This window comes from Dipodomys merriami, unplaced genomic scaffold (genome assembly GCF_024711535.1).
Source record: "Dipodomys merriami isolate MVZ:Mamm:240054 unplaced genomic scaffold, mDipMer1.0.p SCAF_114, whole genome shotgun sequence".
Classification (NCBI taxonomy): Eukaryota; Metazoa; Chordata; class Mammalia; order Rodentia; family Heteromyidae; genus Dipodomys; species Dipodomys merriami.
Window position 1 is genome coordinate 3,516,341 of NW_027202427.1, and position 12,054 is coordinate 3,528,394.

Below are 12,054 nucleotides of genomic sequence, written 5' to 3' on the forward strand. Positions count from 1 at the left end.
TTGAGCCACAGTGCCACTTCCGGTTTTCTAGTGGTCTATTGGAGATAAGAGGAGTTTCCTGCCCGGGCTGGCTTTGAACCTCGATCCTCAGCTCTCAGCCTCCTCAGTAGCTAGGATGACAGGCGTGAGCCACCGGCGCCTGGCGCCCTCTGCAGTTTTTAAGTGGTGTTACCTTCACATCGCCCACAGCTAGTCACTTCTTGGTGTTTCCCACATGAACTTGAAATCAGGCCGTGCAAAGACCCACGCCGAGTGTTTATAGCGACTTTATCACAGTTGTCAAGTCATAGAAGAAGCCAAGATGTCCTTCCGGTGGAAGGACACCCAGAGGGTCATTTTTCACCACCAAAAGCGGAACCATGACCCGTGAAAGATGCTTGGCCAAGAGTCTAAGCAGACACTTCACCAGTCTCAAAAGGCTGCACACTGTCCAACTCCAGCCACCACACTCCAGGAAAGCCAGAACCTGGGGATGGGGGGGACGTGTGCCCGGGCTCAAGGGAAGGCAGGGGACTAGATCCTCTCGGTGGCATGATGTGGTGCCCAGCACGTGAGCCGCCTGCGCCTGGGCCCGGACCATGTGAGCCGCCTGGGCCTGGGCCCAGAACACGAGAGCCACCTGGGCCTGGGCCTGGCACGTGAGCCACCTGGGCCGGGCCCGGACCACAAGAGCCACCTGGTCCTGGGCCCAGACCACGTGAGCCGCCTGCGCCTGGGCCTGGGCCCAGAACACGAGAGCCACCTGGGCCGGGCCCGGACCACAAGAGCCACCTGGGCCTGGGGCGCTGGTGACGTGTCGGTGCCGTGATCACCGCTCACTGGTGCCAGACACGCCCAGGGAGCCCACCTGTGGGTGGAGAAAAACCTGCTTGTGAGTTTGCTGTAAGCCTGCAGCCAGTCTAAAGCATGAGAGCAGAGAACATGGCCCAGTGGTAGAGTGCTTCCCTAGACTGCTCAAAGCCTGTAGTTTAAAAATATAGCTAAAAATAAAGAAGCAAATAAGTCTATGTAATAATACAGAAAAGTCGAGGTTCCGCCGCAGAGCCTCCACCCCTGCCGGTCTGTCCTCTGTGCTGCTACCACACTTGTCCTTCTCCATCCATCCGCGGCCTACTTACCCGACGCCGGCTCACTCAACCAGCTCCTCCACAGCCCTCCTCACCCGGGACACATGCGCAGTAGAAGTCTAAGGTCCCGGCATGGGGTGTGGCCCAGTCACCTGGTCGGCAGCCATTTGTGCATCACTAGCCTGGCGTGTGTCTCATTTTCAGCAGCTGGTGTACCACAAAGGTACTTGTAGCCAGAGGGCATCAGGCCCTTCTGACAGGCCTGGGAAGCAGCAGCGCCTCAGCCCCCCACCCGTGGCCTGGGGAGGCCCCCCACCCCCCGCAGGCCTGTGAGGGGCTGAGGGCCAGGCTGGCTGCAGGTGAGCGGGACTTCCCTGCTGGGCAGGCTGAGCACCTTCCACTGTGGCAGGAGGTGGCCTCGGTGCCGTGGTCAGGACTGCCCTTGCAAGCCTGCAGCATCACGGCCTGCTGGCGAAGGGCAGCAAGCTCAGAGGGACTCGGTTCTCAGCTGCCAGCCTGAACTTGGGCCTCAGGGCATAGCCCCAGACCCAGCCTCTGTTTCCCCCTGTGGGTGGGAGCCTGCTTGCCCCGTCACAGTCTGGGCTCAGGCTGGGGCACGGCAGGGCTGCAGACAGGGTGTCAGTCCCCTCTGGCTGGGCCACGTTCTGGCTTGAATTGACTGGAGGCACCCGCGCACCCAGAGTGGGCCCGGGGCCCCGGGGCTGGACGGAGCCTGCCGCTCCGGCCACCTCATCCCTGCCACTGTCCCCACCAGGCGTGGATGACGGTGAGGACATTCCCCGGGAGATGCTGATCGGGATCTATGAGCGGATCCGGAAGCGGGAGCTGAAGACCAATGAGGACCACGTGTCGCAGGTGCAGAAGGTGGAGAAGCTCATTGTGGGCAAGAAGCCGGTACGTGCTGGGCCCAGCATCCCAGGCCGCATCCGGTCCGCCCAACAGGGCGGCCCCGCAGCGCTCCACCGGCCGTGGCTCACAGCTCCGATGCCAGTGGACGCTGACCTCCCCCAGGGGAGCTGGGGGATGGCCTTGGCCCCGTGGTGTTGGGGAACTGCGGCTGTCTGTCCCGGGCCGTGTGTTAGAGCACGGGGCTCTCAGGGAATGGCCGCCCGACACTGGTGCCTTTCTTGGTGACCCAGGCCTCCCTTGGTGGGCGGGGCTCTGGGCGCCCCGGAAGAGGGGACGGACCTCTGCCCTTTGCCTGGGTTTCTTGGAGCCCGGATGCAGCCTTAGAGTAGTAACACCTTTGTGGGTTCTTTGTCTTCCCGCAGATTGGGTCTCTTCATCATGGACTTGGCTGTGTGAGTATTTTCTCCGCTTTGCCACGCCACTCGCCGATTGCCCACCCTGAGGACCCCCGCATGCCCTGCGTCCCTCTGCAGCGTGTCTCCCGTCCCTCTGCCTTGTTCATGGGCAGGTTCATTCAGGGCAATCAGAAGCACCCTGACACACCCCCATACCTCTGCTGGTCCCGAGGCTGTAGCTACATTGGGGTGGACGGGGGGGTGGGGGCAGGGGGGAGGGCTGTGAGGCCAGGTCAGAGCCGGACCTGGGAGAAAATCCTCCCCGTGGCCTCTGCCCGCTCCTCCACACCCTGCTCGCTCTGCTCTGCCCACCTGCCCCTGCCCTGCCCCTCACCGCCACCACCCTGCTCCCTGCCACCACCACCAGGGTTCACCACAGCCCCTGCCAGTCTCGGATGTGTGCGCACGCACGGTCCTCCCCGCTCTCTGGGTAGCCTCCCTCCACACTCACCCTTGCTGCCACAGCCCGCCACACCCTGCCTACTCTCCCTTCGTTCCCCACGTGTGCTGGACTGGGCCACACTTCTCCCCGTCAGGCGCCGAGGTGCTGCGCTCGGCAGCCGCAGTCAGGGTGCTCGGCTGGTCGTGCGTCCTGCCCGCAAGCGCATGCACCGTAGCCCCATGCCTGTGTCCTGCATGTGCAGCATGCTCCACAGGCCTGGGCCTGGCTTCGGGCAGCTTGGCTGTGGCACAGTTGGGCAATGAGCCTTCACAGAGGCTCCTGTGGGGCGCATGGGGACGGCTGTGCCAGCCAAGTCCCCTTCAGCCCTGCGCAGCCTCAGGACACGCTCCTGTGCGCCATGCTGCGGCTGCCGCCCGCGGGGAGGCCCGGCGGCGCGGCGTGCGGGCTCAGTGACGTGCAGGGCCCTCCACCCTCCGTGAGGGCCGGCGCCCATGGCCCGTTTCTTCTCCCAGGTGCTGTCCCTGCCCCATCGGCGGCTGGTCTGCTACTGCCGGCTCTTCGAGGTTCCAGACCCCAATAAACCCCAGAAACTTGGGCTGCACCAGCGAGAAATCTTCCTCTTCAACGACCTCTTGGTGGTAGGTGATGGCTCAGCGTGGGACGCAGCGTCCTCCTGTGCGCCTGTCTGCCATGGACGCACACACGCCCGGGGCTGGTGCGGGGTTCCGTACAGGCTGCTGCACACGCAGGGCTGGGAGAATGTTCCCCGGCTCCCATGAGCACAGAGGGGCTTCGCTTCATCCCCGGCCGACCCGCAGCCAGGCTCCTTGCCTGCGCTCAGCCGGGTCCGGGGTGGGCGGGGCGGGCCGATCCTGGGTGGGCTCCTTGCCAGGCACCTTCCCATTGCAGAGGGAGGCGTGGCCAGGGGAGCAGTGGCATGCCCTCCTCCTTCCAGAATGTCTCAGAATGGGTCCCAGCCTGCAGGTGCCCACAATCGTGGGGACCACACAGGCACGGGGCTTTCCGATTGGCTCGGCTTTGGAGCCGGGCAGGGTCCTGTCTACCAGGACCTACGGGACAAAGCAACCGAAGCCAGGTTTCCAAAAGGAAATGGGGAACTTCTTACCAGGAAGAAGGCACAGGGTTGCCAGCCCAAGGCGGCTGGCACCGCCCACCCCACGGCTGAGAGCACGTCCCGCCTTTAGGTTCACGTCCGCGGCGGGCTTGGGCACTCTTAAAGGCCTCTACCCCACTGCTAAGGTTGGGGTCCAGATAGACATCTTCGAATCTTTCATGAGTCCCTGACCTCAGCGTCCTCCTGTGAGCTGAATCTCAGGACCCTTACCTGCAGCTCTTACTTGTACGTGGCAGATCTGGGCAACGTGCGGCTCTCGTTTGTGTGTGGCAGCTCTGGGCAGTGAGGCTCCCGGCCTTGTACCCAGTCTGCACAGCCAGGCTGGAAGTTCTGTCTGTGAGCCAGCCTTGGGCCTCAGGAGTGGCTCCTCCCACTGCGCTCTGAGCCGCCCAGCCCTCCCGCCAGGCCCCGGGCTCCGAAGCGCACTGCCCTGCAGCCATCTCGGCTGTGTCACGGGACAGTGGCACCACCCAGGATGGCATCGCAGGAACTCACACCACGGCGCGGCGTGGAAGGGCATCCCTTCCATGGCCCTTAGCTGTGTCTGTCTCTGTTCCCCAAGGTCACCAAGATCTTCCAGAAGAAGAAAAACTCAGTGACATACAGCTTCCGGCAATCCTTCTCTCTGTGTGGTATGCAGGTCCTGCTCTTCGAGAACCAGTGTAAGTGCCCTGGCCTGCAGCAGTGTCTGCCGGCCACCTGTGTGTGAGGGCTGGGGAGCCAAGAGGGCCCACAGCACAGCCTGGGGAATGCAGCTGCTCCAGACAGGAGGCAGAAATGTCCGAGAAGGGCCGAAGTACCGTAGGCCTGGCAGTGAAGGCTCTGGGCGCCGTGTGCTGTGCCCCAGCTGCTGGGGTCTGACTTGCAGCTCAGGGCCGTCCCTGCTGCAAGGCTTGTTTCTGATCCCCAGCCTCTTCTTGGGGTGTATCGCTGCTCCCCACGTTGGGGGGTGGGGACTCCCCTACATGAATGTGCAGGCCAGCTCTCTGCCTAGCACTGTGAATGTGGTGGAGGCTGGTTCTCAAGCCCCAGAGAGTTGTATCCGCTGAGGGGACTTGGGATGCAGGAAGCCAGCTCCCTCCTACAAGTTCCCCAGCCCCACCCACTTTCCCTCACTTCCGTCCCTTGTCAGTGCTATAGACTGAGCCCCGAGCCAGGTGCAGCCCTGAGCTCAAGGCTGCTGCTCTGCCTCAGCGCTGCTTCTGGCCTTTTGGAGCTAAGAGGCTCACAGACTTTCCTGCGTGGCTGGTTTCAAACCACAGTCCTTAGATCTCCGCTTTCTAAGTAGCTAGGATTACAGGCGTGAGCCCCCAGCGCCCAGCTCTTCCAACTGCTTTTGTCCCATCAGAGGTTTCCTGAGCTGGGAGCCCGCTGTCCTGGGGTAGGGGCCAGGCAGCTTCCTGATTGGTAGAGACTGAGAAGGTGCTGACAGGTGGTGGGTGCTTCTCCATCTTGGGTTTCCATCTGTCAGCCTTCCATCCGCGGATTCAGAGGCGGGACCGCAGCAAGCTCACCTCTGAGGATCCCCGTGCCTCCTCCTGCCCTCCGTGGGCTCTGCCCCTCCCCGCAGTGCAAAGGTGGCCTTGCTGCCCGCCTCCCGGCACGCCTAGAGCAGCCTGGCCAGGGCGGGCCGTGAGCCCTGCGGCCCTCCATCCTCGGGCCTGGGGCCTGCGCCATGGGCTCAGTCATAGTCTGGGCGTGCTGCTCGTGCCCTGAACATTCGCAGAGATTTGTGGAGTTGATATTTACATCTTCATGTCAAAGTGTAGATATTGTGGCCTCTGTTCCTCAGTGGCCTGTCCACACTCCATTCCCGAGGCCTGCACCTCCCTCCGCCTGGTCTGGGCACGGTGTTAGCTCTGAGAACCTTAAGCCAGGAGCCCCGCTGGGGAGCCCGGAGCCCAGAGACTCCAAAACAGGCCCGTGGCAGCAGGGGCTGGAGCTGCGTATCGCTGGGGTTGGGTCCGAGGCTCAGCACACAGCTTGTCGGGGGGACAGCCCGAGGGGACAGGGGACAGGCTGCCACCCCCTCCCAGAGCCACCTGCCCCCCGTGGGGCCGGGCATCTGGCAGTGGCCAGGGGCATTCCCACCACCTTCAGGGCCGGGAGCCAGGGAGGCCCTGTGCAGTCCTGACACGGTGTGGCCATGGTAGGGTGGAGGAGGCCATTCTGACCCCCCCCCCCCCCAGCCTCTGGCAGCGCACACATCTTGCTCATTTTTGGGTGTGGTGGGCTCCGGCAGAGCCCACTGAACCCAGGCCCTCCGGCTCCTCCACTGCAGACTACCCACATGGCATCCGCCTCACGTCCGCTGTCCCCGGGGCAGACGTCAAGGTGTTGATCAACTTCAACGCACCCAACCCTCAGGACCGGAAGAAGTTCACTGACGACCTCCGGGAGTCGGTGGCGGAAGTGCAGGAGATGGAGAAACACCGGATAGAGGGTGAGTCCTGGTGGAGTGTGGGGGGGAGGAGCCCCGGATAGAGGGGGTCCTGGCGGAGTGTGGGGGGGGAGGAGCCCCGGATAGAGGGGGTCCTGGCGGAGTGTCGGGGGGGAGCCCCGGATAGAGGGGGTCCTGGCAGAGTGTGGAGGGGGGGAGCCCCAGATAGAGGGGATCCTGGCGGAGTGTGGGGGGGAGGAGCCCCGGATAGAGGGGGTCCTGGCGGAGTGTGGGGGGGAGGAGCCCCGGATAGAGGGGGTCCTGGCGGAGTGGGGGGGGAGGAGCCCCGGATAGAGGGGGTCCTGGCGGAGTGGGGGGGGGGAGGAGCCCCGGATAGAGGGGGTCCTGGCGGAGTGTGGGGGGGAGGAGCCCCGGATAGAGGGGGTCCTGGCAGAGTGGGGGGGGGGGAGCCCCGGATAGAGGGGGTCCTGGTGGAGTGTGGGGGGGAGCCCCGGATAGAGGGGGTCCTGGTGGAGTGTGGGGGGGAGCCCCGGATAGAGGGGGTCCTGGTGGAGTGTGGGGGGGGAGGAGCCCCGGATAGAGGGGGTCCTGGCGGAGTGGGGGGGGGAGGAGCCCCGGATAGAGGGGGTCCTGGCGGAGTGTGGGGGGGAGGAGCCCCGGTTAGAGGGGGTCCTGGCGGAGTGTGGGGGGGAGGAGCCCCGGTTAGAGGGGGTCCTGGCAGAGTGTGGCAGAGGGCGGGGCAGTGGCCGTGGCTGGAGGCAGGCAATGCTGTGACCGCCTGAGCACAGAGACGTGAGGTCTCGCGTCTGTCTCTGCTCCCCACACCCCGTCCTGCGACAGCCCCGCGCCTCTAGGCCTGTGGTCCCAGTCCTTCCCTCTCTGGGAGCACGCCACCCGTCCTAGGAAACCTTGGCCCGGGGCTGCGCGCCTCTCTCGTGATGTTACCCAGCGCTCCTGCCAGGTCCGGTGTCAGCCGGTCACAGGCGGGACGGCCCTTCGGCTCCTACCTCACTGCAGCCACACCGGGGTCACCCTCTGCCCTCTGGACAGTGGCTGCAGAGCCTCCCCCGTCGGAGCGGCTTGGCCGGCTCTGTCCGTCCACCAGCAAGGAGAAGGTGCTGCCATCTTTGCGGTGGACTAAAGGCAGCAGGGCGTCCGATGTGCCCCTCGCCAAGCCCCTCTCCCAGCAGCAGGGCGTCCGATGTGCCCCTCGCCAAGCCCCTCTCCCAGCAGCAGGGCGTCTGATGTGCCCCTCGCCAAGCCCCTCTCCCAGCAGCAGGGCGTCCGATGTGCCCCTCGCCAAGCCCCTCTCCCAGCAGCAGGGCGTCCGATGTGCCCCTCGCCAAGCCCCTCTCCCAGCAGCGGGCCGAGCTGCCCCAGCCTGTGGCCTCACCTCCCTCCCCCTCCGTCCCCCATTGCAGCGGAGCTGGAAAAGCAGAAGGGCGTCGTCCGGCCCAGCATGTCCCAGTGCTCCAGTCTGAAGAAGGAGCCGGGCGCCGGGACGCTGAGCCGGGCCTGCCTGGACGACAGCTACGCCAGCGGCGAGGGCCTCAAGCGCAGCGCCCTCAGCAGCTCCCTGCGCGACCTCTCGGACGCAGGTAAGAGCCGCCGGCCCGCGCACGCAGGCGCTCAAGCTCCAGCTTTCCCCCACAGACAGGGCAACCCAGGAAGGTAGGCAGAGGCCTGGTCTCGGGGTACGGGCGGCGTGACACAGCCGGGAAGGCCCACGTTCCCTTCTCTTCCAAGGGTTTATTTACCGCTTTACTGACCTGTGCACACCACTCTAAGCCTGGTCGGCCCATCCATGTTCTCTGTGCCGCTGCGTCCTGGTGTTTTTTTGCTGATGAATGAAATTGCTGAAGCCCTCAGTTGCCTGGGGACCCCTGTCCTGCTGTCCTGGCCCTGGGGACCCCCTGTCCTGGTCTTGCTTCCCTTCAGGACCTCTTTCCTGGGAACCCCAGGTCTCTATCCAGCGCTCAGGCTGTGGCCCCCGTGAGCGTGGCTGGTTCTAGGGTGCCGGGTAGCCGGTGGCACCGTGGCTGTGGTGCTGTCTCCTTGTCCGTGTGCCTTAAGTTGCTGCCAGCCACTTAATGCCAGCCAGCAGCAGCCCTTGGGCCTCCTGGGTGCCCGGGAGCGAGGGTATGTGAAGCGAGGGAGCTTCTAGAGCCTCTCTGCAGCCTCTGGGAGCAGCAGCACTGTCGGGGCAGCGCTGGGGGCGAGGCATCGGCGGCTCGCGGCGGCGCGGTTCCCGGAGCAGCAAGCCGCGCTGCAGCTGGTGTGGCCCTTGTTTGTCTAGAGGACCCCATGGCCGAGACCGGCCCGGCAAAGCCTGCCCCTGGCCGCACCCGTCCCGCCCCATGCAACACCGCCTCATGTGGCTTGCTCATTCCTCAGACTCCTTTTTGTTTCCTTGTGTAGTTTTTTTTTCTTTGCTTTTGTCATCTTTTTCATAGTAAAATGTAAAATCCATCACCAGCATGAAGGTTTAAGCCAGAGCTTCTCAACCTGGACACGGGGCCACACAATTCCTTTCCGCAGGAGCTGTGCTGGCCTCTGCCCCCGCCCCCCGCCCCAGGCCACGACGCCTGACTGGTCCCCACATCTAACAATGCTGGGTACTCCTGTGAGCATCTCGGCCCTGGTTGAGAACCACTGGTTTCCCAGTGGCTGTTCAGCCCAGCCACACGTCACCAGCTGCCAGGGCTCTGCAGACTGTGGGCCAGGGACTGTTTGAGTTTGTGCAGTGTGGCAGGCCCCGTCTCCCCAGCACACCCTACCCACGGGTCCCTCCGGTAGCAGTGCCTGTGCCTGAGGCCTTGGGGCCAGGTGCCCACCAGACCCGGCTCTGAGGTCCCATAGAGTTCCACGGAGCAGTGCTCTCCGGGCCTGCAATAAGAAACAACCAGCAGAGCCCTCCAAAAGCTACAAGCGCAGGGGCGTGATGTCTGATCCCAGGCCACCAGAGAGGGCCAGCAGCCTACCCAGAAGATGCCAGCAGGGCGGCAGGAGAGGAGAATGTGTGCACGGGCACCTGGGCCTGCCCCGCTGAAGGCGGTCACGCGCCAAGCCTGAGGTGGCTCTCAGAAGGGACAGCCGGGGGCTGGCCTGTTGCCACTGCAGACCTGTGAGCAGCCACCTGACGTCCGTGTTACCTGCCCAGGAGACAGCCGGCCGCAGACACCTGGAACGCTGGCAGTGGCCGCAGTCTGAGGGCCCGGGAGCCGGCCCTTCTGCAGATACACCACGCCCGGGCGGTCAGGCCTGGCCCAGCCCCAGCTCCTCTCCGAGATGGGCACTGCAGAGGCCTGAGCGGAGAGCACCTTGTCCCCAGGGAGAGCACACTCCCCCGGAACCCCAGGGTCCCCTGCCGCCCATGCGCAGACCACAGGAACTACGTGCTGCTCTGAGAACAGCTGTTGGACCTGGCTACGGTACACCGTAAGCCCCAGTTTCCCCAGCTGCACTAAGGAGATGGGAAAAGCTTAGAGCTGCCTGGCGTCATCGCCTGTTGCGGGCAAGGGGGGGAGGAGAGCCTGTGGTGGAGGCAGCCAGGGCGGGCAGGCGAGCCGGGGCCTCCGCAGCGCAGCTGCTCTAGATGAGCACCACCGCGGCGCCGGACAGCGCAGAGCACCGGAGGACGCGGGAGCCGCCGTGAGTGGCCTGAGCCCTGTCCACACCGCGCAGAGACAGCCTGTGCCACGGCTGTCTGCTGACCCCACGGGCCAGGATAGACCCGGGGAGGCCTGTGAGCACGGCGTCCAGGACACGTGGAAAGCACCAGAGCAGCGCACCTGGCTGAGGAGTGGACGAGAGCAAGCCGCAGGCCCCGGCCCGGCCTGTGAGTGGGAAGCGGCTCTCAGCTGCAGGCCATACCGTGGCAGCCACGGTTAGGGACACCGGCATCGGGCCCACTACCTGCCCCGGCCTGGATGGCAGCCAGCGTCCCCCTTAGCCTGGAAGGCCCCCAGGCCAGTGTTGCTGACACCGCAGACTCTGGGCGTGTCCTGTGGCACCAGCCCTCAGTGCCGTCTTGAGCACTCACCGGAGCAGGGGAGACCGGAGCATCCGTGGTATACGCTGGAAGCCAGGCGAGCCTGAGCAACCGCCGGCGCGTGGAGCACCCCAGAGCCCCAGCTGCTGGGAAGGAGCTGGGGAGCACCGTGAGGTAAAGGCACTGAGACTACGCAAGGCCGGGTGTGGCGGCACACATCTGGAAGACGGATCCGGAGGGCTGTGGCTCCAGGCTAGCCTGCCATTCGCAAGATCACCTCCCTGGGTAAAAGCAGACATGGTGGCGTGTCACCCAGCCGTATGGGCCACCCAAGCAGGAATGTGAGAGTCCATTCAGTAGCCGCTAGAGCCGGGCACCGGTGGCTCTCACAATCCTAGCTACTCAGGAAATGGAGCTCTGAGAATTGATATTCAGAGCTAGCCCAGGCAGACAAATTGGAGAGACTGTTATCTCCTATTAACCAGCAAAATGCTAGAAATGGAGCCATGACTCAAGTGGTAAAGTGCCAGCCTTGAGTAAAAAGCTAAGCAAGAGCTCAAGGCCCTGAGATCAAGCCCCATTACTAGCATGCTCGCGTGCGCGCTCGCACACACACATACAAAACAACAACAACGACAATAGTGAAAATAGCTGGGGACATGGCTCCTGCAGACAGAGGAGGCCTGCGCTGAGATCAAGCCCTTGCCCTCAGGGAGGTGCAGCAGAACCGGACAGGCCTGGCCCACACAGCGCTGAGGGAAGGGGCCCTCCCGCCCAAGCAAGGGCCGGCCTCCCCTCGGTGTCCATGGTTCAGCAGACACCCCTGCACTGCCTTGTGCTGGGGCCTTCCATTACCCAACTCCCACCCGGAACTGGGCTTGGGCCAGACAACCAGGTAAAGGGACTCAATGTCCTCTGTGTGCTCTAGCAAGACTCAAGGAACCAGACGCTATTTCCAACCACCTGGCCTGTCTTGGAGGTGCAGCTCCGGGCCAGTGAACACACAGCAGCCTCTTTGCCATCTGGGCTGTCCAGCCTAGAAAGGACATAAGTTGGCTGCGCGTCACATGCTCCACCCTGCTGTCCGGGTGAGCGTGCTGTATGGACGGACGCTCATGCGGGATCCAGAAGGGGGAACCAGGCTGAAGGCTGAAGCAGCCCCGGGGCCTGAAGCTCTGCAGAAAGCTGAGGAGAAGCCCTCGCCAGGGACTGCAGGCCAGAGTGGGCCTCGGGTCTTGAGCCTTCCTGCGATAGAGCCAGCTGGCTGGGCCAGACACCTGGCTTACGGAATGCTGCAAAGCATTCTGGGAGGATGATCTGCTCCCAACCAGGGCACTGCACAAACTAAAACTCAGCCCAGAGACAGGAGACGGGCCACCAGTCTCCTCTCCTCCTGCCCACTACCTGCTGTTTCCCAAAGGCAGTGGGGATATATATATATGTGAGCATGAGCGTGGACATGACACGTACATATATATATGTGTGTGTGTGTGTGCGTGTGTGTATGCGCACGCGTGTGTGTGTGAGAGAGCTCCGTGGCGCAAGGCCTGGGAGCGGTGGTGGGTGTTTGTGCTCCTGCAAAAACTGCCCCAGCCTGCCAGCAGCCGAGGCCAGCCTGCACCCTGCCCCGCGTTGGGGGAGAGCAGACAGGAGTAGGGTGGCAGGGCCCGTGCGCAGACCTCAGCCCCCAGGCCCCTCTGCAGAGCACCGTGAGGAGGAGGAGGAGGAGGAG

At 64.1% G+C, this 12,054-nt stretch overlaps 1 protein-coding gene across 9 annotated transcripts in view; it reads left to right on the forward strand.

Moving 5' to 3' along the window:
- LOC138822741 (IQ motif and SEC7 domain-containing protein 1) overlaps positions 1-12,054 on the forward strand; it is a 220,784-nt gene that overhangs the window by 205,310 nt on the left and 3,420 nt on the right. For all 9 annotated transcript variants that reach the window (XM_070015662.1, XM_070015664.1, XM_070015667.1 and 6 more), the window contains 6 exons: positions 1,843-1,982; positions 2,360-2,389; positions 3,308-3,433; positions 4,493-4,592; positions 6,212-6,373; positions 7,753-7,929. In XM_070015662.1, the coding sequence (XP_069871763.1) occupies positions 1,843-1,982; positions 2,360-2,389; positions 3,308-3,433; positions 4,493-4,592; positions 6,212-6,373; positions 7,753-7,929 (735 nt within the window). The remainder of the gene's footprint in view (positions 1-1,842; positions 1,983-2,359; positions 2,390-3,307; positions 3,434-4,492; positions 4,593-6,211; positions 6,374-7,752; positions 7,930-12,054) is intronic.